We start from the raw sequence: 26,460 nt of genomic DNA on the forward strand, positions 1-26,460 counted from the left end.
TCGAGAATACCAGCATATCATCAACGAAACAAAATACGATGTCGTCTAGTCCTCGAAGGACTTCATGCATGAAGCGTTGAAAGGTTTGCCCGGAATTTCTTAAGAGGACGAATTGGAATTTTTGGCGCCAAGGATCTCAATTTTTCTCAGTAAATACAAAACGGATCAAAATACAACTTGGTTACCTGAAAGTTCATGATATAAACCTTATTTTGTTAGACGTAGAAACATGATTAGGTAACTTTTATAACAGAGAAAAATATATCAAACATACCTCTTTTTAAAAAGAGATTCACATATTATGGGCAAACGGGACCGATTTAAGCCTCTTAACTTTTTTAGTAGTTGAGTATATACATACTCTTTAAAATTGTAGAAGGAATTTTTATCAAATTATCATTTCTAAATAATAAAATTACAAAACCATTTTGTCGCTTACGACTTTTAGTTATAAGCTAGCGCGCGTATTGTTATCCTCGCCCCGCTCAGACGCTCCGACCCCTTTTGGCGCCTTAGATGCGCGTGCCGGTTATGGAATTATTGTTGACCAATTCGTCGCCTTAAGCCGAACGTCATGCAGTTGAACTCGAAAAGGCCAAATGGTGTTATTATTGCTGTTTTCTGTGCATCTTCTTTTGCGATAGGAATCCAATAATATGCCATTTTCAGATCGAGTTTTGAGAATATTTTCTTGCCGTGAAGTTGGTATGTAAAATCTTGAATTCTCGATATGGGGTACCTACATCGAGCTTACTATCGGTCGGGAACGGTGACTGCGTACGTCGGGGTCACCAATTTAAAAATTTTGAATTTGACGTTTAATCCTAATTGCATTTTTCATTTTTCTTCATGAGTATTGAAGATTGCAAGTCAAAAAGGTTGTATGCGTTTCATGTCGCTACAATACATTATCTTTTCATGAAGAGACTATAACATCTTTATTGTGTAGCTGGCTATCAGCTACAGATTTCATTAACATTACACCTGATAACAAATACATTGTAAAACGTATATTTTATAACTAAAATTGTTTTTAATTTAACTAATATACTTACGTGGAGTTTTAAAATTTCTAAATTCTGCTGATCAAAAAACTTTATTTGAAGCCAAAACTCCCAGCATTATTATGTCGATTTTAGGCAAATTCGCGCTGTTTGCCTTAATAAATCTTTGCTCCATGACTCGTGTTATTTTATATTCGATTTTAATAATATTTACACTGAAATAATACTCGTTATAAACAATAAATTAATAAAAACAGAGATTCGCATTGGAAGTATACCTACGCACACGAAATGTGATGACTGTGGTGACTAAAACGTAGTGATTATACATATATTATATACTCTCTGGTGGTGACGACTGACGTTCGTGCGAGTTGTTTATGCGTCGACTTAGAGGTGACGTCATGCGCTTTGATTGGTTGGTGTTTAAGATATCATGGCGGATTGACTTATTTTGAAGTGTTATTTTATAAAAAATAATATTAATTTAATATTCCAAGCTACAAGTTCAATTTTATTAATATAGTATTTTAATGATTTTTAATTACTGTCATCTTGCCTATCAAATTGACACAAAAGAAAATAGGTATATTTCGGACATGCAAATTCTGTCAATTTTAGTCAATTTGGATTGGACTACTGTTTGATTCATAGGACTGGCACATGATACTTATATTAGCGTAAATACAACATGTTACTATCATTTAGGCCTAAAAAATAATCAATGTGCTTGTTAGTTCACATTTAGTTCATGCGAAGAAGTTCAGTTGTCTCTTTGACAGTTATTTTTAAGGAAATAAACAAACTTAATTATAAAATTATTTAATAAAAATAAAGCATAGAAAAATATAAAGTAATAATATAGTTGTTCTTCTTATAAAATTTTACCAATTTAATTGGTATCTTATTGGAATAGAATGTATTGATCACATAAGTATTACAAGAACCAAATCATTATTTTTGAGAATTTCATAAATCATTCATTATCGATTTATTTAACTCTGCGGAAGTAACGTTTTGCAGGGGTGGCGGCCTTCTCGTGGGTCAGGGTCTAAACAGAAAATGTCAAAACATTAATAAGATAGCGACAATCAAACATAGGTAGTTCAAAAAAATTAAGATAAGGCAAAGAGCTTCTAGAAGCATTTTATTATTCTTTGCAAAAAATATTATTTTTAACTTTTCATTATCAATCACGTTGTTCAGAAATGAAACAAAATATTTTAATTCTTATTAGTCTAATCAGTAGGGCAAGTATTCTAGATGAAAAAAATTACGACGTCAATTATCACTGTTTAGGATTGTTTTTCACACAGAATTTTATATCTTTTTTGAATACCACAATCCAAGATTGTATGTTTTAGAAGCAAAATTACCACATTAATTGACTAATGATTGTGGGCATACATTTTGGGCCCCATAGGGTGCACATCATGCTTTTTTTAACAGACTTTCCTAAAAAGAGGAGGCACTCAATTTTCATCTTACTTTGCATATTGCCTGTGTATAGGGCTGCCATCCGTCCGGGTTTCCCCGGATTTGTCCTCGTTTGGAGGCCGTCCGGGGGCCGTCCGGGCGGGGTTTCAAGAAGTGTCCGGGGAAAACCCGGACACTTTTCATGTAAGGAAGCACCTCATTGAATTTAAGTGTATGTTAATAGTAAATGGATTACAAATTAGGTATTATTTTGTTTAAAAAAAATCGTACTTGTTCGTCGAAAAAATGCGATTTACGCTAAATGTCCGGGTTTTTTTAATGCTTGTCCGGGTTTGGCGAAATTCGAGATGGCAGCCCTACCTGTGTATGATGTTACTCTCAAAGAATTTATTAAAGAATGTACCTCATTAGCTTATTATCAAACAATTCTATGCGGTTCTATAATATTGTATTATAAGTAATATCAACATAGACTGTGCAGGTGTACTTACAATAACGCACTCATCATCAGTGAAGACATAATGTCTGCCGCAGTTGGCACCGGTGTCTTCTACGATGGACTTAGTCTCTATCTGATTGTCAGTCACCATGGTAGTCACGCTCTGGAAAGAATGATCTTTGTTAGAGTAACATGGAATGGCTTCATTTTATATCTTTTCATTATGAGAAACTAAAAAGAGATTTATTCAGATTTAAAAAAAAAACTCAACTTCAATAATATATCTAAAACCTGACAAGTTTTATGGTGAAACTTCACATCAAAATCAGCCCAGCCAAATGAGAGACAATCGTGCACACACATACATACATACATACAGGTCAAAATGAGAACCTAATTTTTTAAAGTTGGTTACGAAATAGTTTTCATTTTAACAACTTGAAGAGTGTTTGATCACCCTTATTTCAGGAACAACAGGTCAGATTTGAGAAAAATCTTTAATTATTAGATATACTTACTTTGATTTTGGCATTAGGCATGTTCTCTATGTACTCCTCGCCCAATTTGAATGTGTTCTCAACTGTGCGAAGTAGTGAAGAGTTCTTGATGGTCATTTTGTCACCCTCCACTGATATTTCCATCAGTGGTGATGACATTGACATCATTTTGCGGCCCATGTACGGTACACCTGTAATATTATTTAATATTTTAAGGGATTAAATTGTTGACTGTTGATCCACATTGTATTTATCTCACTATATTCATAGAATTTCGAAAAAACATGTGTTAATACTGTGAATAATTATTTGATAAGAACACAAAGCAAGATTCATCATTATTTGTTTTAGGATTGCATCATTACTAGGTATAGGTTTAAATGAGGTATAATATTGAAGAAAAACTTTTATGGATGTAAACTGCATATTTATTTAAAAAAATACTCACCAACAGCACTGAAATAATCGTCAATGTCTTCATTCTTGTAATGTTGATATTTCCCGGCAATAGACGTCATTTTTCTTTCCGAGGTGGTCTCCAATAAATCTTGCGTGAGATCTAAAATCAAAAAGGATTAAAGTACGAACTATTAACACAAATTAACATATCTAATCACCGTAATTTATCAAGCACGTATTGATTGATAATGACAATGCACACAAATTGTAGATAAAAACAACGCTTTTTCGAAATGCACGAGTTCCAAGTTACGTTAGATCACAAAGACACTCAGAGTAGCAAAATGGGGATGACTTGAGAAATTCAGTAACATTACATGAAGTGTTAATAAATATAAAGATTTAAATACGAAATTATAAAGTTTAAAAGAAGCGCCAAAAGAACAAAAACATAAATACAAAGAACTAATAACTACGAACATAGTTTTGAGCAAAAATATTAATTGCGCATCTGCGAGGACAAAATTAAAAATTAAAATAGAATTTACTTTTGTTAAAATATCCCACAGCTTCTCACCGAATAATGTATTGAAAATTCAAATGATTCAAATGTCAAGTCAAAATCAGTGAAAATCGATAATTTATCACTTTAGTGATGCGATTAGGTATGTATCGAGTCCATAATTATCGAATATGTTAGATTTTACAAATTGATAGGAATAAGCAATTTATGTTTAATGTCATGAAAATCAATTAATATTATGAAATCCATCAATTTTAGTTAATTTATGTTGTAGTAAATAATAATGTTTAATTCAAGTTATCAGTTAGTTTTAGTGTAACTTAGAATTTCATATCGAATCGATAATTGAAGTTAAGAATAGCAATAAAAAAAAATTGGAACATCCATCACTTCATTTTCGTCATCATGACTTGGAATAGTGAGGCGTAAGTGAAAGATATCGATAACATGTGACCTAAAAAAATACGTCATTTAAAATCACAACATTTAAAAAACATAAATTAGGAACAGATCGGTATCTATACTGATTTATCTGTACTGATTTATCTGTACTGTATCGGTATCTGTACTAATTTGCGCAAATAATTTGGAATTTTGAATTTACTCCTTGGGATGTCAGGCAAATGAACTTAGTATTCCATGATTTAATGTTTCAATCTATTTTACTGTCGTTTAAATGAAAATAATATATAATTCCCGTCTAGCGAACGGGAATAGTTTTATTCCAAAGAATAACAGTCAGCACACAGCACACAACCCTACTTACGTCAAAACACTTGTCCATAGATAATAAAAAAAATACCTGTCGATAAAAAAAACACTGTGCGTTCTGAATCAAGTAAAGGTTTAGATGTTTTTCGGTATCATATTGTGAGAGATGTTAATAGTTTTTTTGAACGATTAAATAAATTGAGTTATAAAAAGATCATCTCCACTTTTTTCATCAATTTCAAAAGGTATCCTAACTTTACACAACAAGCGATACTTGCCTCATATTTAAATAACTTGCTGCGTGTTTCGAATTTCATCGGGTGTGGGTTTTTTAGTAACAGATAATTAATTGTAAATGGGATGTGACAACAAGAGTGGAGAAGGATGAGCGAGATGTGATTTTTATGTTTTGATCGCAAAATATATTCATATTAGTGCATATTTAATAAAAAATATTTCTATAATGTGGTGACATATTATACTGTAGTGAAAGAGTGCTTCATATTGACTAAATATTCATTATATTTCCTACGAGGACTTCGACTTTTGCTCCAGTTTAGCTTGTAATCATTTACAAGTGTTTGTTGATCGATTATTGACACGAAATTATTCAGTTACCTACAAAAGTGGACTGAAAAATCGAAAATGGGTGAGAAAGAGGATTATTTGACATCGTACCGAGTGTTTTTCGAGAAGTTTGCGGCTACTGTTAACCCTGAGGACCAGTTGCCCGTGCACATAGCTGGGTACACCATCACCGAGGCGGAGCTGGCCGGTGAAGTCCTCTACTGGACGACTCAGTATCTTAGCGAAAAGTAAGTTCTTAAAGAATGTTCATAGTAGTTGCTTATGAGGTACCTATTATGTCTGGGTAAGCTGGCTTGAAACACCTTGATAAGACAATCACAACTGTTACTGTAACACTGAATCATATTGATAAGGTGATATAGAAAAATAATTCACTACATTTTTTGTTCATACATGTACAGCAGGTCTAATATTTGCAGTAGATATATTTTAAGTTTCATAGCAAGTGTTAGGTACCTACAATATAAAATTATTTTTATTAGTTACACTACTTTCTGTATCTATTATTTATCTTATCACTAAAATCCAAGCACAAACAAAGGCCTGAACGCTAAGATGGAAATGCTTTGTGTTTACTTGTTAATAATACTATGCAACCTCATTTATAAAAATTAAATAAAAATATTCTTGTTGTGTAAAGACAACCCCTTTAATTCTTAATTTAATTCTTTAACTCTCTTTTACTAAAGAAGCATTAATATGCTGATATTCCAAGAAAAAACTTCCTAGAATATATTTTATTAAGTAAAAGTGAAGCAACTATACTGTCTCTACACATTTTTTGAATTAAGGCCACATAAATAAGTACATATTTTTTTGCTACAACTGAAGAAGGTGGTTTAATTGTAACTCTTTGCCTTCACAACTACCACTCCCACTTCCAAAAGAAATAAAAGAAAACAGCTTTAAAAACCTATAAAAAGGCCAGCATAGTAGAAAATCTGATTACAAATTAAAATTTACCAGAACACTTGACTACACATTCAGATACCTTGATACAGTCATTCATAAGATGCATCAAGGTTCTTCATTCATTAAAATATTTTTTGTTTAACAAAACATAGAATAAAGTTGCTCCGTGTAAACCAATAGCACTCATTTCGATCTGGCAATACCTGGTATTTGACCTAAAATTTTTTGAAACAACCTTGTATTAAATTTTTAACTGTCACTAAGGAAAATATTTGCACTGATTTTCCCAATCTATTTTCGTAAAACAAGTTATCCTGTACCTGCATAATAATCCTATCAGTGCAGTAGTACTATGTACAATGTAACAATGGATTGTCAATAGGGCGTTAACCTTATAAGGTTCAAGGGCTTGCCTTTTGTTCCTGACACCTAAACTAAACATTTGAACAGGTGTTTATTTAGTTCCTCTTGTCTTTTGTTTACCTAACATACAATAGTCAACATACAATATCAGATGAATAATAATGAGCCTGTACTCATAATTGCATGCAATTAAAGAGGCTTAAAAATAATTCCTGCTTGCGTAACAGTTTTATGGTCGGCGAGTCATATAGGGCGTGCTACTCTTCCCGGCCGTGTACTAGTGCGACCAAACGTTAACCACAAATGTGAGCGAAGTACCTGCTTACGCACCTCACCGCTACGTGTATTGCGGAAAACTACGCCGATGTGTCATATCTCGTTGTCAGACAGTTTACACAGAATTTTAAACACATGGGCGTACAACTGTAGGTCTAGGAGAACTACGCTTATACGAATCATTCATATAGTTTACGGACACGTTACGGATTACTCATAGATCATCTCAAGCATTTGAATCATCAGATCAAAACTTTCATTAACGTTTCGTAAAAAAGATCGAGTCTCTATGTTCGTAAATTGGAAGTCACGGGGTTTTCCCATTTCGGTACTTTTTAATACCACAGTATAAAAGTCCAATTTCTAAACGATCTGTAGTTTAACAGGTCGGAAAGTAAACAACATTACGTCAGTACATTGCTAAACGACTATTACGTGAATATGATGTGTTAATTTTTCCTCGTCCATAAATGAACTAGAGTAGAAAGATTTTACAGTGGTCGGGTCTGAAACTCCTCGTAAACTAGTTTGCAGGCCATTAAAAAGTACTTGGGTATGTACAGTACAGTGTAGTACAGGTTTTACATTCTTCAAAAAGGTCTGTGGTTCCGTTATCTGCCAGATAATATGAAATTAATATATAATTTTATATGGCTACTTTGCTGCCCAGCCCCTTTTTGCAATGATACGAGTTTGAAGGAATTATAACGACAGCTCCGAAATAAGTACCTAATTAAAGTCGATAAAGAACTGTTTGAAATTCTGATTTGTTGGTCTAGATTTTCGACAAAAACGCTGTCTCAATCTCCAAATAATGTAAAAGGCCTAAAATAAAAACCGGTCGCTTGTCCACAAAAGTGACGTCTCGTCTTATAGTTAAGTTTAAAACATGTAATTTGCTAACCGCTCCATTAACCAGCGTATGCTGTAACTCGGCGCAAATTGTGTGTTACGGTGCCGCTGATCAATTAGTCTTGCATAATATCTTACTGAATCGATACTAACAACAAACATACAAGTTATTTTTAACTAAGCTTTGTTTAACTTGTAACACTTCCGCTGCATCTTTTCAGTCACGGATTTCGTCAGTCGTGAACACGTTTATTTGTTCGGAGCGGTATTGATCAAAGCAATTATAATAAAGTTTTATGAGCCCTTCAGACTCTTATGAAAGTTCTAAGGATTTGAACAGCTGCTTGAATTTTTTATGAGCTTTTACAGACTAAGGAGGCTGTGCCTGATGTCAAAGCTCAGTCATACATATTGACAGAGCTTTGCAAAAGCTGTTTTTTGAAGTAGCGTAGAAAGAATAGAGGTATTTGGCTTCATTAAACAATTACTAGTCTAAAGCAAAGACTGATAAACAATGCACATTATTTATCTGAGCTTTTCTGACAAACAAAAGAACCTAACACCCTGGGAGACAGTAAACTCGTGAGAAAAGCTCTTGAATGCTATATCAATAAAACTTCAGGTGTCAGCATTCGTTAGGCTTTGTTTGTAACTCTAAACTCGTGAGACGAGGGCTATAAACAATGCACAGGCACCTGCCGACTTCGCTAACCATCTGTCTAAATATAAATACTAAGGTTCAAAATAAGCTTTATATCCATTGCCCCAATATGTCTTCTACGTAATAAACTCAAAATATACTTGCGAAACTTGGCAATATACAAAGATTGAGGTCATCAATTGGAATCATCCACGAATTTGCGACCATAGAAAATGTCAGGATCTGTATGTATCACCTTGATAAAGTTGTGTAACTTTCTCTCGTGAAGATACCGACTGTAAGAGAATGGTTCGGTTCTCTAGGGCCTGTGGGTTGAGGTCGTAGGATTGGTACCCTCGATGCATAAATTGGCGCGCGAGACCGCGTGGGCTGTTGCGGATGCTCGTGATAGTAACGCGAACCAGTGTCAACGTACTGAGTACTGTTTGCTCCTCAAATATTCACAGTTAATTGCCGAAAGGAATTTGACCAAATTGTTTGTTTGGTAAACAAACAGAACACACGTCGCTGCAGCTAAAACGCGTATTCTTATACAATCTGATAACTAAAACGGAAAGGTATAATTTCCGAAATGAGGAAAATGTGACAAAACAGATAGCATTAGATAATGTCGCTGCTGTGTGTTTAGTTGATACTGTCAGAGTTACTTAGAAATGTACAAATTCAAGGTTCGTTATTAAATCTAATAGGAATGTTAAAGAACCACGAACAGCAGTCAAGATCTCGCCATGTCCTTGTACAAACAATCAAAAGCATTTAGTATACGACAGTTATGTCTGTAATATTGTGTCAACTCAGAGAGAATGTATGTACATGCATTCGTTTTAAGAACAGGGTCGGCGACCTCTTTATGTATTGTACAGACAGACGTACACGTCCGCATTTTATTTTATAACTACATCGGCAACCAAACCGAGGGAAACTAACATATGTTCCTGCGATGTGAATGCCCGCCTGGTTTGTTTACCATTTCATTGATCCGATATTCTATCTTGTCTACTGTACAATGTTTTCCTTCTAGGTTATGTTAGTTTGGGACGTCCACTTCTCGTTTCAAGTGCACTTTAATATTATCAACTAGGCTTTTACCTGATTATGTTTCCACTTTCCTCTGAATGCATATACTTAATTCGGGAGTGAGTTCATCATTGATTCGTATTTGCATTATACGAGCTATTGTTGCTTCATGGACCAATGGCCTATACTTGGCATTCTTGAAGAAAAACAGGTTTTTGCTAAGTTAAGAACTGCCCGTCTACCTGAATTCCTAAGTCGCATTCGGTTTTTTGCGATTCTCACGAAAGAAAAGTTTTCTCTTCATAGAAGAATCGAAAATATTGATCGTAAAGATTGTCGTAACTTACAAAGCAGTTGGAGGTTTCTTGATTGCCATAGGGTATTGACTGTTTTGAAAACATTTTTATCTTATCAACATCTTGACTTTGCAAACTGGGCTTGTATTCATAAGAATTATGTACGCCGTTATCAGGTTCACCTGTTTTATAAACTTTGATTTACTTTCCCGAGATAAAATCATACTCTAAAGCATTGTACATAAAGTTTGACATATAGGTGTAGAATTTAATGAATAATAATTACCTGTTTATGCGTTGCGGCGCCTAAAAGTGGAGGAGTGGGTTGACCTGGCAGACGACTAGGCGTTAAGCTTGCTAAATAACGTCAATTTGGCAACACCTTTCATTCAAAATGTTAGCAAATCATTAAAAGTTGAGCCCCGCGACCTTTTTATGTTACTTATTAGTTTAGGAATTACAGTAACTGAAAACAAAAAGCTTTTTCACATTTCTTCCATCCCATTTCCATGAAGGGTCATAAAATTGGATAGCAATGGTCCAAACGTTTTGCAAAAATAGCTCTATCTAAGTTTGCAGGAAAATCACAATAGTGTGTACCTATGTACCTATGCTCCACAATAGCAACAGAGATGTAGACGTGATAATATGCTCTGAATTACGAATAGGAGTGTTACGCATTTAGCGGCTTTTTTCCTACACAGCTGTTAGCACTTTCGGCCACTGTGGGCTTCCTGGAAATTCATGCAACCGAACAAAAAATGTATTGTATGCAAACCATAATGTTTTTGCAGCATTAAGGAGATGGCCAAATTTTCATAGAAAAAAAACCCAGAATCAACAGCAATGAAATGGGTACCAATAGGTTCTTTATGATAGACCTTTGATGGTGCCAAAAATCCAGACTGAAATCCATGGGGTATAGGAGCTATTTCATATTATCGCAAAAATAGGTTATGTTGAATATATGTTGATTTTTAACATCAAAGGACATAAAAAAGCAAAGTAAACTAACATTATACAAGCCACTAGTAATAACCCCATAGTTTCAGAGTTGGCCTGGTGATTAAAAGGTCTTGTACCTATTTAACCATTCCAGATGCGATTAAGCACCGACCTTACCTACTTGGAGAGGTTTCGCAGTTACATGCAACCTTCACAACTGGATATTATATGTTTTTGGAGAAATTGTCTTTGAAAATCGCGCCATGTGACATTGTCAAATATAACAAATGACTTAGCAATGCAAAACGGTCCAATCACGAGTCTGCATTCAACTTCTAACGAACATCAAACAGTAAAAGTAAACTTTTTTGTGAACTAAAATCTTGATCGAAAAAACGTTATAAAAAGAGAACCCCATGGTTTTTAGATGATTTGAAATACTTTTTAAAATCCACAAATTATACTGTATCCAATCATACATATGAAGTTCCTGTCGACTCTGGGTGTTTTTTTGGCCATCTCCTTTGCTGAATAAAAACTAGTTTTTCTATTATCTTACGCAATGATAGCGGTATAATTTTTTCGTGTCGTTGTGAATTGCTAGATACTGCAATTGAGCTTTCGGCGACATTTGTCTGTAATTTTGCAACGTTCCTACCTATTACGTTTTAGTATGTTCATTGATCCTTTCTGTGCATTAACGTTTATTATAGCAGTGCACACGTCGATTTCATTGGAAAATTGGCGTCACATTTTGATATGGATTTTATATGTCTGCTGCTTATATAACATATACTCATATTCATACAAATTACTTTTCGTTTTGTAGTAATCTCAAATCTGAATATACTCCGTTTATTCTCGTTTCACAAACGTTATGCGGTGTAAACTGAACAATTTCTCTCATTTTCCCTAACCTTTTCCCAACTATGTCGGGTCCGGCTTCCATTCTCACCGGATACAGCTGAATATCATTGTGGATATTGCCCACGAACCCGCTCTATAAAGAAATACTACGCATTTATTTGTAAATATCATTAAATATTATTGTTATTTGTTTTCAGACAATGTCCGCTGACACTGATGACTCCGCTGCGGCGGATCATACTTGACGAGGTGCGAGTAGCATCGAAGAAACAACCGAATGAATTCGGTTACAAATCTGACGATTCAGGTATGTTGTTCACCTTTAGTATCACCCACAGTATCCTAAGATGAGAAGCTCTAGCTAGACTTGAGAACTAAGTATCTTTCGTAACACAAACAGTTACATCCAAAAGTGGACATTGCCATAAAGACGTCGAAAGAACATTAATATCTTTTAGCTTTTCCAATGACCAATATACAAGCTGTTGATTTGCATCCGTGCCACATTCAAGGACGTAATTATGCTACTGATTCTCGACCCAAATCAACAAAAAAATTGGTACGTAATTTTTTTTTTTCGGAATTCCTTCAATGTCATCTAGCCGTATTTTAAACTTGGCGCGTGTGTTACTGGCCTTAAAACCGTGCTGCTCCCTCAAACAAACGCAAACACAAAGCATAAGCAACGATCATTCATAATTTTCATTCATAAAATTGGGTTACTTCTGAAATACTACGACATTATAATGACAAAAAAAGCAGTGCATATTAGCTATTTCTCGTCTACTGTAATAGGGTTGTTTCCAATTTTCGGAAATCTATTTAGATAGCTTCTAAATAATTTTAAGATCACCCTCTCTTTCATTTTTCGTCTCAAATCTTTTTATTTTTTATGTATTACATGTTTTTCTATTTGTCTTAAAATATTGCTTAGAAAACGCTAGATCACGTGACTGTGACGTCAACGTTGTCTGTTCATTTCTTTACATTTTAAAGCACATCTGACGAGAAAAAACTAACATACCAACTAATGGATTTCTTAATTTTAATAATGTATTTTTATAAAATAGCTACAAAAACTATAATATTTTATACATTATAGATTATTTTTATACATTTGCACAAAAATAAAATACCTCAAATGTTTTGAGTTGTGTACGCGGAAAAATGAAATGGTGCAAAGAAACGTAAAGTTTGTGTTTATTTATGTTGAGGTTATGTTTGTGTCCGCGTTCGAAAAGATTTGATGCTTTTTCAAAAAACTTAAATTAAATGAATGTCTACAAGGTTTGTGTTGTGCGAGACTGTGGAAATACGACCATTAGTGCTCTAAATAAACTGTTCATCCACGTACCGCTGAATAAAAATCTTGGTTATTGGCAAAGAATTGAGCGACCATAAAAGAGTCTACTCTTGGCAGATTGGAACTATCAGCTTTCATAAATCCTTTCTCCATAATTCTTTAGCAGTTGTATCACTTAAATGCAATTAACACACAGAACTTCACAGAAGCAAATAAACAAAACATTAATTCTGAGGTTATTTCGATATATCTGTCACTGTCAAATACTTGTCATTGTCAAATATAGAAAGGATGACGTCATCGGTCTCTTCTCGTCGTTTTTAATGGCGTGACGTCACAGGCTCAAAATTAAAATTTCGTAAATTAATTAAAAAATATATGGTCAGTTATAAATAATATAATATAGCTTATCGTGTTTCTAGTTTTGTGAACTTTCGGTGCATTTATTTAATTTTAACTAAATGAATACTAGGAAACAACCCTATTCCAATCGATTATTTACGTATTTTATGTCCTCCTCCTGAACTATGGCACAAATGCAAATCAACACCTTGTATTTCCTTTCAGAATAAATGTTCTTGAAAACGTTAGCCACAGACAGATATAAACGCGTCCCATATTTTATTCCATGTAGGATACACGCTCTCTTCTTTATTTATGGAACCTTCACGGTTTACTCCGTCCGATTGAATCCGCTGTGAAATAATGGATAGAAGACATCCTACTATATCGATCTATTACTTGTCCTACTTAGAGCTTCTTTTTCGTAGAATGAAATCACTGCAGACTTAAATAATGAATGGAAACCATAATCGAATAACACGTTTGGTATTATAGTCAGAATTGAAAGCATACACATAGTTCGATTCCTTACAATATGTCTCAAGTCGATTTCTCATTTATGTTCTATTATGGTTTTATTATGATGTTCCAATGCATTAAACATAGACAATTGTATGGATTGAAAAACAAAACGACTGCGCAGGAATTTTATTTGTACTTACGTAACCATTTGCGAGTGGTCATCTTATAGAGAGCTGCATTTATATGTATGTGTAATGTTGCTATTGTTTAGGGCACCTAGTCGAGTGGTGCACAGATAATGATATCATACAATCTCGTGTACTGTTACGTCATTCCTGTCGGCAGTAGGCACACGTCCACTCAACTCTAGTCTAAATATAATCTAATCGAAATTCGCCCGATTAATTTTAAATGCACTTCAGCACAATAGTGCATCGTTCGTAGTCTTGAAGAAATGGGTCATTGTATAATAGAGTAAAATGAAATAGCAGGAAAGGGCACGAAGATATGAATATAATCTCGAGTCATTGTTTATCCTCGCTCTTTCATTTGGTATTAATATCCTGTTTAATTAGCCTCATTTGTAAAGCTGTGGCGTATAATAGAAGTTGAAAAGAGACCTTTGAGGAATATCAATACCTATGTTTGAATGAACACAGATGCGTTAGAATTCATAATAGAAAATGCGAAATGACTGACTTGGGATGAAATAGGAGATTGTAGCGCCCTAGCTACGTACAATATCCTTTACTAAAGGCAACAATAACAGATATGTATAACATTGCAGGAAAATATCATCTCATTTCCTTATACAGAGCACATCAGTAGATCTACATATGGTTTATACATATAAGAGAGTTATACATATATATTCATATTAAAGTTTCGCTTCATTGTTATGTAGGACCGGCCGCTGACCCACTTAGGCACATACATAAAGCGTACGCAAACTTTTATGAAACTTGCTTTACGTAAATCTTGGCTAAGTTAGTAAATTCGACGAGGATTTTTCTTTCCTCGACCAATTTGAAAGTTTGCTAAGTAAGCAGTAACAGCAGTTATAAAGTATTCGTATTGGGTATAGATTTTTCATTAATTGGAATGTACTATTCCATAAATAAATGAAGAGTATATATTATGCTCAAAGAGGGTTGTATGATCGACCGCAGTACTTAGGCAGTATTTTTAAACAGTTTTATTTATTAATAGAATAATCGGGAATTATAACGCATCCAATATAGCTATCAATACAGAAAATCTTGTAATCCGAATAGTTGACGTTAAGAAGATTTAAGCTTGTATTGCTAAGCTGACAGCTACAGGCATATCCAACCAGTTAAACCCGTCTCCGGTCTAATACAAAGGAATATTGCTAGACTCGCAAATCGAATAACTATTTTTTTTAACGATTTGTGTGGTTATTGGATTTTGGAATTAAGGGAGATTAAAGCTTATACCAATTTTAATAATCGCTCTTGCAATTTGTGATTCCTTTCGGAATTGATATTCATCATGATGCGTTCGTCTTCCTTATAAAACTCCATTCCTTTTAGGAGCCCTTGTTATTTCAGATGTGTGTTCGACCTTCTGAAGTATATAGGCATAATATGCTAAGGGTTATATAATATGCCATGTTTTTCATTAGTCCTAGTTCGACAACCAGCTGCATTTCCCAACCCTAAATAACTCTTCATCTTCCTTCATTACAGTGTACATAGCTCTTCGACTGATGCAAGCAGTGACGGCCCGCGTCAATGACGTGTGCCTGCGATACTTAGACAACTCCAAACTGGACACCCTGCCACCGCCGCCGCCCCTCGACCAGCGCGACCTCAAGACTGTCTCATGTGCCACCAAGAACTCACGACGCGTCATGGAAGACCGACATGTGGAGATCGGGAATCTAGAAGCGCTTTTTGGAATCGATGTAAGTATGGATGGTGTGGTTCTAGGTATGCCAAGTCAAGTCAATAACGCTATGGTAGACAGTGCATGTCTTTTTTTTTTATGGGAAATGATTAAATGATCCCTCCTGCTGTGGGCTAGCAGCGTGAGGGAGTGTCAGACTCTTACTGACTAAACCCATCATGTTCTTTCGTAGGCCATTTATGTACCATCGCTGCAGCTAATCTTTCAAACAATCCGGCAGCCCTGGCAGTCAGCGCATGCCTGCCAATAATATGTTTTCCCAGTGGGCCTCTTGAAACATTAAAAATAGGTCTTCTGTTAGGTCCAGTAGTGGTTATCAAAGACGCACTGTCTTTGCTGTACTGGGTTCATTCTCAGCTAAAAACTGTAATTTAGGGATATACGAAAAGTCGTATATTTATTTAAAGGGTAAATACGAGCAAACTGAATTTTCGCACGGAGGAGTACGATGATAGTTTGACGAGAATTTTTATATTGGATCCTGGAACGCCTTGTAGGCATAAGGTTATGAGTTCCTAGTACTTATGAATGGCGCAATGTTTTGCTTCGGTATGAACAGGGCTAGTACCGTACGGTGCATTGTTGCTGACGTGACGGTATGATGGAGAATACGCACATGCAAGCGCGCGACTAATTTGTTACGCAATTCATTACGGATTTATGCGTTTCTCTAATGCAGTCTGTGTTACTAGAATTATGACACGGCTCATATTAATTTAGCTCATTTCATGCACCTGCTGCTGTTACAAATTCATTTTGGAAAGTGTCTTTAGCTAATTAGAATAATTCTGCAAGGCCTATTATTACTTAGCCAAATTTTTGACTTAGCACTGCTTCTGTGGTATTTAATTTAGGCACGGTTTACCTGGCTACCGATAAAGTTTTAGTTAGTTAACTGATAGTTAATGCTGTCTGCCACATAAAGGCTTCATATAATTTCTGCCAGATTTAACTATCCGGGACCTGTGGATCCAAAAGTTATAGCTTGTCTGTCATATAAGTTCCTGAAAGGCTATCAGACATTTTAGTATCGGTAGCCGCAGTACGCACAAATCTAATTAATCAATTAATTGTAACTTTCAGACGACGGAATCCACAAGCTTTTACGCGGTGTACGACGGCCATGCAGGGTCGGCTGCGGCGACGTATTGCGCGGCCCACCTGCATCAGTACCTGGTGGAGAGTCCTCACTTCAGCACCGACCTGCGACGAGCCATGAGGGACGCCTTCCTCAGGACCGATGCTGAGTTTATTAGGAAAAGCAATCAGGAGGTAATACGTAGTTTGAGTTCGGAGATTTTGTATTAGGAAGTTTAAGGAAAAATGAAACAATGAAAAGGGTTTTGCTTATTTTTTGCGTTTATTATTAACAAGGTTATTCCCGCAGTGCACCTGCGTTCCTACGAATTTCAAAAATCTGTTAGTCTACGCTTACGTTTGCAAAATTGCGCAACTGTTTGCAATAGAGACTGAGCGAGTCAGTTTCTGTTCTTGTTTAGTATATTTATTTGTGTAAGTATAGATTGTTCCTAAATCCTCTTAATACTGTTTTCTAATGTAAGAAAAATAAAGCTCCTTAAAAAAATCAAGAATGTGCACAGAATGTACGCAGAATTGCGAACGACACCATTGGTATTACTAGAAGATAAATCATCAACGTATGATTCGCTGGTCTTTTCAAAGCAACATTACGTGTAATCTACGTCAATTTCTGACTATGTACCTCAAAATAAAGTTTATACTGTAGAAATGAAAATACGTAATCAAAATCGTTAGGGTGGGAAATCGTTAGCTGCAGGTCTGTTGAATGTGTTTATTTTGCAACCGACTTTTAGAGCCATGTCATGTTCTGTGACCAGAAATTTTCATCCAACTTGAGGTGCATTTTACAAGTTGGAAACTTTGAAATGGAAATCCCAATATTTCAGTGACCATTATCTACCATTCGAGAACCCGTTACATCGTAGACTGAAATGCACAAAAACTTGCATAAAATTGATTAGGACGCTTGTTTTCGAGGAAATAACTGAGATACTTAGCTCTCGTTATTGTTTTGTTTTAGCTGCTTATTCTATCCGCGGTTTACTGTTGAATATATTATGACGGTACAATAAGATAATCGCAGTCACGTTCGTTGTTAAAGTGTCTAACAATAATTGTTCTGATTATAGTGTTGTGCTTACTGAATGTGTTACCTTGAACGCTATATACGAAAAGTTATCTAAATTGAAAAATAAAGGTTTAGGTTTTTTACAAAATTGTTCAATAGGTGTACTTGAAAGAAATATAAAACAATAAATTGTCAATAAGCCGTTGCTACCATTGGCCCTATCCAGTTTCGTTAATGTTACTAGATTTTCGACTATTTTATATTTTTGCTACCTATTATCTTCATCAAGACTACCCCGTTTATAGTGCATACCGAAATTAGAACTTATTGTATTTAATTGTATCTACGAAAACTTGGGTCATACATGGCATTCATTGATAGATAGTGTAGATAGCACGTAAATGTTGGTCCTGGGCCTGATCTCTCTCCGGCTGTGTTGGATTTTCCGTCCCATCGGGGTTTGAGAGTGAAGACACCTGAGTCTGCGCAAATGCTCGTGAATATGTCCTGCGCAGCTGGCTGATCTCTATATATGAGAACAGCTGCCGTGATCAGGCCTTGGAAGCCATTATCATTGATAATACAAAAAGCCATATCTTTTTGTCTCACAGCGAGCATGCGGCGGCAGCACGGCGGTGACGGTGGCGGTGCGCGGGCGGCGGCTGCTGGCGGCGTGGGCGGGCGACTCGCTGGCGCTGCTCGCCAAGCGCATGCGCCTCATGCAGCTCGTGCGGCCCCACAAGCCTGACCGACAGGTAACTTGAAACACCAGCTTTTCAGGCACCTTTTTACGCACGGTGCGGCAACATGGCGACGCCGGTAAGTCGATCGCTCGACAACAGGGCTGTTGCCAAAAAAGAGGATCGTCCGTACGCTGTATGTCTAACGCACCGCTTCAGCACCGCACCAGCTCGTCAAGAAACGCATAAGTTGAAAGCGCTCTTACAACGTGAAAATTTGTAGTGAACGTTTTAAGTAAATTGTGATTGGTATGTTGGGTACGAAGGTATGCAGACTGGGAGTCGACTTTAATGTAAGTTGGGAAAAACCTAGGCTGATAAAGATGATGGGTGCTATTGGCTGCTATTTTGATTTGGAATTCCAAATACTGGGTAAGACAGGTAATCAGACGTGCACAACGTCTGATTCCTCTGACTAGTGTTACAGCTGTTAAAAATCTACAAGCTAACCACAGCATACCAATATTTTTAAAAAATAATAAAGTCCATAAATAAATAGTTTTATACAGTAAACATTACTAGATAAACTTACAGTTTCCATTTATATGAGAAATATTAATATAATTACTTGACGATTTAATATGTAGGTATAATTTATTTATTTTCCTACACTTAAGTTTAAAACATTATAGTCTAGAAATCGCTCTGTCTAATCCGAGTCTTCTCTGTTTATTGTGCTAAATTAACATACAAATGTTATTGAATATTATTCAGATATTAATTTTATGAACATCCGATATTCTATCCTTTTATATCAGAATATTAAAGGTAAAACCAATTCCTGCAGCTAGATAAATTATATCATACGCAACACAGGTATTATGTAGACATTCACTACACATTCTAATAGTAAAAGATTTTTTAAATATAGTTTTCGCGTTAAAAACATTCACGTCTTTCTATGTAAATTTTAAATATTTTTTTATTGTTGGACAGGATGAAAGAGACAGAATAGAATCTTCGGGAGGAACAGTGATGTATTGGGGCACCTGGCGAGTTAACGGACAACTAGCCGTATCTAGAGCTATTGGTAAGTTGACACTTTATTAAATATCGCAAAAGAATTATTTCCTTTTGTATTGCTTTAACAATTAAAGCAGTATGTATAACTAGGTGAAGCTTGTACCTATATCACTCAATTATTTGCAATAACAACAATATTATCTTAAACTGATCGATTTGGCAATTGCATATAGGAAAGAGATAGAGCTAACTTTCAAAATCCAATAAATATTTGAACGAATGAACTTCTATAAGATAATTTTTCTATTATGTCTCATCATTAAACATTCATGAGTAGAATGCCGAAGTGTTGGTACCTATCGGCAAAGACATTTCATTCAAATCAAATACACGACTTAGGATACAGACCTATGAGCAAGATTATCGTGCAGCATTTACATTTTATGACATCTTTACTTTCACTAACTTACAAATCGAACATCTGCCCAGTAGCCCGATGACCATATTGACCATAATCTGACCCGTTACAGTTCATAACAAGCATTCTAAAAATATCACTACTACTTACTACAAACAAATCTTAATGCAGTACTCCCGTCCTGCCAAAATCGCACAATTCACAAACATGTTTCGTTGTAAAACAAGCGAATGAACGCATTTTTACGTTGTAACCCGCGGTGTTACGTCCCGAACGACATTTTCACGAGAGCTCGAAGCGTATTTAACTTTTATGGTGACCATAAACTTTTACTGTGCCTACCATGTTCCAACGTCCTGTGTAACGGGACAATTAGAAACATACTATATTTATGTCGGTACTTACTTAATAATTAACTAACTATGTATGTTGGTTGGTACTTTATATATCTTCTATACTAATATTATAAAGAGGAAAACTTTGTTTGTTTGTTTGTTTGGTTGTAATGGATAAACTCAAAAACTAATGGACCGATTTTAAATATTCTTTCACCATTAGAAAGCTATATTATCTGCGAGTAACATAGGCTATATTTTATTCCGGTGCGGGCAGTAGCTCCCACGGGACGCGGTTGAAACCGCGGGAAAACGGCTAGTATATACTATAGTGATGATGTCCTCCTAGCCGATTATCGGCTACGGCGGCTGTTCTCATGTAATGAGCTTAGCCAACTAGGACATATTATAGTGCACAAGCATTTGCGCAGACACAGGTGCAGTGCACTTACCGTTCCTTCACTCTCATAACCCGATGGGACGGCAATCCGACACGACCGGAGAGAGGTCAGGCGCAGGACCGACATTTACGTGCTCTTCGATACACGGGTGGTCACTCACCAACTTTCAGGCTCCGGGCTGCTTAGTGAAAGTCTTCTAAAACCCACAAAGCGATTTCGGCCCGACTCGGGAATCGAACCCGACACGTCGTGCCATGGGTCGTTGCCTCGTGCAGTTGGCACTATTGCAGCAAATTACCCCATGTATAATTACCGGGCTTGTATAATTGGCAGACTTTTCATTATTTTAATCATGTGATTTTTCTTATGCGACATGCGGCGAAGGAAATAAGTTTGCAGGAGATGTGTATCATTTCGCGATAGTTGTTAGGACGAATGGGTTGTTAAAGCTGGAAGTTGTTATGAAATGAACGTGGGAGGTTCATTTCATAACAAGTAGAGTTTAATATAACAATTAGTTTTTAATATGAAGTAGTAAACTTAATTACCTATTCCTGTGTGGGCATTTGAAGATTTTCTTTAACTGGAATGTAATATATGTATTTATTTTACATGTCTGTTTATTTAATTTTAATAATCCTTGCAACACATCGGGTCACTGCTCCTTTTAGCCAGTTTGTTGAGTATCATAGAAAATCATGTTCTGTAAACCAATGCCCATACAGGCGTTAACTTTAGCCTAAATTAACCCTCGACCCGTCTCATAACCTTTAGTACATTGTATTTTAGTATTTTTGTGCGTGTATCTTTTTTACTACGCTGAATATTGTGGGTTTTAAAAACCATCAGACAGTAGTAATTTTGTATATGCAAAATATTACTTCTCTTATAACTTGTGTAAAAATAATCAGCTCCGACAGCGATATCCTATTCAAATGAAGAGAAATACTCAGAAAACTTGAAGTTCACAGAAAGCTCTCCAAGTATTGTAGCAGCAAATCATAAGATTTTCCTCCTATCAGGAAACCTTTATCAATATCAAAATAAACAGTGTTAAAAGGGTTATTTGTAGCAGCTCCCTCGTACGCGTAAAAGTGGAAAGTTAATAGGTCGTTTTATTGTTATCGGCGGGCGGGCGCGCCATTTCTCACGCCGCGCGGGATGCCAGCCGGGCGGCGTGTGCCGATCATTAAGCAGTTAGTACCGAACCCCGCAGATGGACCTTTATTCGGTAAAACAACGGTAATGATGCTACCGATTGTACTGAATAGACTTGCTGATGTTAAATTTGGTGGTTTCAGGCGAACAATGAAGGTTGGTTAACACCTTATTTAGGGTTGGCGGAATGATTCTGTCATGATTAATGGGTTGTGTGTCTCTCGTCTTTGTGGAATTAGCAGCAGCCATCGTTTATGACACGAAGAAGGAGCTGTCTTTTATGATCGTTTATGAGTTATACTATGTAGTAGTCCTGTATGTAATAACGATTAATAATTATAATATTTTATTTTATTTTATTTTATTGAAGCTACATAGGCTCACTTGTTAGTAATGCTTATACCTAAGGGTTAGTAAATTAAAATTAAAATTATTTAGGGTATGTCCTGACGAACTATGACCTTTATAAAATGGCTCAACATACGGGAGTCGTTCAGGTCAGATAACGTCTTCAAAATGCTATTGGAGCTGCTTCGTAATCTACTCAACAGAGAGGCGGTCTTATTTCTCATAATCGCATAGAAGTCGTTTGTATGAGCTTCAGCAAACATAGTAGACGCACTACAAAATCTTGGTAGCCCCAACAGCACTCTGAAACCGTTATTATATTGCACTCGCAGAACATCTAGGGCCTTCCGCGTATAGTTGACCCACAGGGCGCCAGTGTAGAAATTCTGGCAATAAGCTTTAAAAAGGGTAATCTTAGCCTCTACGCTACAGCGAGCGAACCTATGGGCCAACATATTGCATCTAGCTGCCAGAGTCCTGCGCTCGCGATCCATGTCTACCTGATCTTTAAGGTCATCTGTAACATAATGGCCAAGATATTTAAATGAAACATCAAGTAAATTTTCTTATTAGTATGAACCTGAATGCAATGAGAAAGAAGGTTCATTCACTTTGCAATAAAACATTTTAATTAAGTACCGTCTCTTAGACCTGCCAGGCTGCTTAGCTGAATTTAATAGCCACAAACATTGAAATGTAAATCTATACAAATACAGGAGGAAACAATAAGTAATAAATAATGAATCATCATAACAATATCAATGTCACGCGTATCGTATTTGAATATAATTGTGAGGATACCATTCATGACGAGCGGTAGGAATACTTATCAAATTGTCCACTGCCCAATTCTATAGGTAGTGAATTGGGCAGCGTTATTATAAAGCACCTATTCAAAATTTTTATGTAAAAGGTTTGTTATTTAGTTTGGGAAAGAAATCTATTGAATATAGTGTAGGATCACTTTAGCTTTAAAGTATTCTCAGTTTTGATATTGCCACTTAACTCTTGAGGCAAAGATACAAAAGCATTCAATCTGGCTTATCATAATATCTAGTAATCTAGTTTAATTTCAGAGATACAGTTTAGCAAGTCGAGTATTTAGACCGAGATAAATATAAAGAGAATAAGATTTATCTTTTTGGCGTTTGCAATTAAGAATGGCTCTACCACAGATTACTTTCGACCTTTTCCTTTTGGACCTGTGGCTGTAGCTAATGTTCTCCAACAAGGAAACAATTATAGAAACCGGCTTGTGGCCTATTTTACCCTCATGTATACATATATAGACCACCAATTAATTAATTCATATTCATTCTGTGAAGCAGGGGTAATTACAGGTGTTTTTAATAGATTAATGTACAGACCATATCCCGCCGTTAATATACCAGGACAAAAATAATCCATGTATACCAATTTCTTAATGACTATATTCACTGACATTTGACATTTACTATATTCAATGACAATTCTGAATTACTATTTATTTATTTAATTTAGTAAAAAAAACACCTATGTTATTGTAAGAAACTTTCTCTTAAAAACAGTTTGGCTTTTTAATTCAGTGGTTGTTACCAACAATGGTATGAATGTCTGAGCGGTGGCGCCGCGGTGTCGCTCGGGCCTCCCTCGCGTGTCCCCTTCGGAACAACCCCAGACCCCACTGCACTCGCACACCGCTATATCGATCACCTCGGACACGCACTAGTTTAGGGATGCATGGTGATTCAAGGAGGTGGTGTCGAGTATCGATAAAAATAAACGTTTTAGTGATTTGAATTTTTAAGTTTGGCAAATGAAAATTTGTTGTCAGATGTCGATATTCAATCGTCTACTTATGTTATTTTAATTTCTAGTAAGAAAGCAGTAATTTCGATTTTTTTTGTGTGGAAGTACTATACCAGGAAAATTTATTGTTGTCAAGAAAGGTTTAGATTTTATTTTGAAATCGATATTTCGTAGTTGCACTTCTACCAATCTACATTAAATAATTGACATCGTAAGGTTTCTCAGTTCTCAATATAAATGTCGATAAATACATCCCTAGCAAGGACACTAAAGGGCGACGACGGCATAGTAACATAATAATGTTGACATTTTCTTCACATCCAGCCCGAGCCCGTATTTCGCACGTATTGGGATAAGACTCATCGATTTCGCGTTCCGTGGGAGATTATACCGGAACGTTTACTTTATCCCCCTTTTCACCACCGTCCTCAAGTTATCCTCAGATTTTCATGCCAGATTTGTCGACTGCGAATTGACTTGTGTCTGATGTTCATATTGAAGCCACGCTGTTATACCCTTCCGGAGCCCTTTCGTATCTATTTTGAAATTGCGTTTTTTTATTTCGCGTAGAACGTTTAAGTTTTAATGTTGTGCAACTGTTTTCTTGATTGTAATCGGATAAAATGTACTTTCAGTGTAGTCTATTGTTTGATCATTTGTACTTGTATCAAATTGCGTTCCGTATATGTAAAAGGCATACCTTTAAGGCGTTATTGTCATATTATTATCTTTCTTATGTCGAACGACTCTTTTCGCATCCATATCTGCCACACATCAAAGTTTTATTTTCTAATTTTATAGCGTTATTGTAATTTTAATACTCATTGTAGGGACTCCATAAAGAATATGTTACACTTTGGCTGCGGTTACGCAAGACTTTGTTTACTACACATTAAAGTTGTTAGGTTAACCATTATTGCGCACGAAGGCGATAAGCTAATAGTAAGCTGTAACCTGTAGTTTAAAACTGCCGAGTTAACTTTGCTTATACTTAGATTTAACCGCAAATTACCACGTTTTACAAAATAATGTAATAGTGCATTGCTTAATTTACGACACACATGCTCTCATATGTTATTTCTTGGTTTCGTTTGTAATTTACAAAACGGGTTATAATGACCATTTACAAACTTGAACAGAACAGTGTAACATTTAATGTGATTTCAATCTTGCCAACATCAAACCTGTAAATACATAAGTAACATTACTGATAATTGCATAATCGATCATTCATTTGCTAAGCTTGGTTTGACATTTTGTAGATAAGCCAAACATGAAAGGACATAGAAACTTGATAAAGAATGTGCACCAATAGTTCAATCTGCTGTATCTACTGAACCAAACGTCAAATCAAGTTAGCAATACTGTTAATTAAGAGCTTAATAAAAGACCTTGTACGCCATAATAGTTCCCACTTTCAATCATGACTCAAATGTTAACATTGACCAGGTGACGCACAATACAAGCCGTACGTGACGGCGCGGCCGGAGATCGCGACTGTCGAACTGGATGGAGATGAAGACTTCGTGGTGGTAGCCTGTGATGGGCTGTGGGACTTCGTCAGCGAAGATGATGTCGCTCTCGCTGTTTATAGGCAACTGGCTGCTGATCCTGGTAAGTGCTAGCATGTAATTCTTCTAGATTGAGCAGAGGTTGCTGCAAGGACGAAAACGATACACACCACGTATTGTAAAAGTTTGTCCCGCATAATCAATGTTAATTACACCGTTTGTGTCATAAGCATAAGAATAATACACGCTTAGTTGTGCAACGGCCGACTAACGACACTGTTTATTTACATGGCTGCACAGATTTTATCTAAATGTGCATTTGCTAACACCTGGTGCAATTTGGCAAGCGTTGTGTGAGTGCGTTTACGTGTGCAATATTATTTACGCCTGAAACAGGTACGTTTACATTATGCAGGTTTCCTATCTATCAATCGCACTGCGCCGACCTTGAGCCCATGCTTACACAATAACGTGAGTCACCGCGACTCACTAGACAGGATAAAAGACAATTAGCCGTCAAAACAAGTAAACCAAAAGGTCTTGAAGTAAGTTCGTCATGAATATGAGTAGGTAAGCGAACGATTCGCTTCAGCTATTTACAGAATTGCTGTATTAACATTGTTTTATTTGAGTCCACAAACGACTAATGAGTATTGATGTTCGATTTTTGTCTCGTAATGACAACAGATCAGGTAACAAAGCGATTTGGCTGTCGGCATCGGTTGGCACGAATCAAGTGTGATTATGTTGTCATAAAGGGTCACATGATTATGACGCGTACGCTCGTGAACCGAGTGCCCTCGTCGGAACATTCAGAGGAGATCTTTGACACATATTATCCCCCCGTGTTTCTCCCGCTCGATGA

General features: G+C 36.0%; 2 protein-coding genes across 4 annotated transcripts in view; one reads left to right on the forward strand and one right to left on the reverse strand.

Moving 5' to 3' along the window:
• Window positions 1–1,810: 1,810 nt before the first annotated feature.
• On the reverse strand, window positions 1,811–4,480 carry LOC124631524 (fatty acid-binding protein, adipocyte-like). Of its 3 annotated transcripts, none has more exons than XM_047165966.1 (5): window positions 4,325–4,479; window positions 3,826–3,936; window positions 3,399–3,568; window positions 2,933–3,043; window positions 1,811–2,055 (listed from the first exon to the last, which is right to left on the reverse strand). In XM_047165966.1, the coding sequence occupies exons 2-5, from the start codon at window positions 3,893–3,895 to the stop codon at window positions 1,996–1,998; spliced, it is 411 nt and encodes a 136-aa protein (XP_047021922.1). In that variant the 5' UTR covers window positions 3,896–3,936; window positions 4,325–4,479; the 3' UTR covers window positions 1,811–1,995. The 3 variants fall into 3 exon arrangements, 1 of the variants encoding a protein (XP_047021922.1); XR_006984516.1 differs by having other exon boundaries at window positions 1,972–2,504; window positions 2,802–3,043; window positions 4,325–4,480; XR_006984517.1 differs by having other exon boundaries at window positions 1,972–2,504; window positions 2,802–3,043; window positions 4,257–4,376.
• An 858-nt stretch (window positions 4,481–5,338) lies between these two features.
• Window positions 5,339–26,460, forward strand: part of LOC124631522 — a 66,948-nt gene continuing 45,826 nt past the window's right edge. The window contains exons 1-7 of the mRNA XM_047165961.1: window positions 5,339–5,825; window positions 11,985–12,094; window positions 15,604–15,821; window positions 16,907–17,095; window positions 18,545–18,688; window positions 19,610–19,703; window positions 25,534–25,698. Coding sequence (XP_047021917.1) covers window positions 5,656–5,825; window positions 11,985–12,094; window positions 15,604–15,821; window positions 16,907–17,095; window positions 18,545–18,688; window positions 19,610–19,703; window positions 25,534–25,698 — 1,090 coding nt within the window. The 5' untranslated portion in view covers window positions 5,339–5,655. The remainder of the gene's footprint in view (window positions 5,826–11,984; window positions 12,095–15,603; window positions 15,822–16,906; window positions 17,096–18,544; window positions 18,689–19,609; window positions 19,704–25,533; window positions 25,699–26,460) is intronic.

This window comes from Helicoverpa zea, chromosome 6 (genome assembly GCF_022581195.2).
Source record: "Helicoverpa zea isolate HzStark_Cry1AcR chromosome 6, ilHelZeax1.1, whole genome shotgun sequence".
Taxonomy (NCBI): domain Eukaryota; kingdom Metazoa; phylum Arthropoda; class Insecta; order Lepidoptera; family Noctuidae; genus Helicoverpa; species Helicoverpa zea.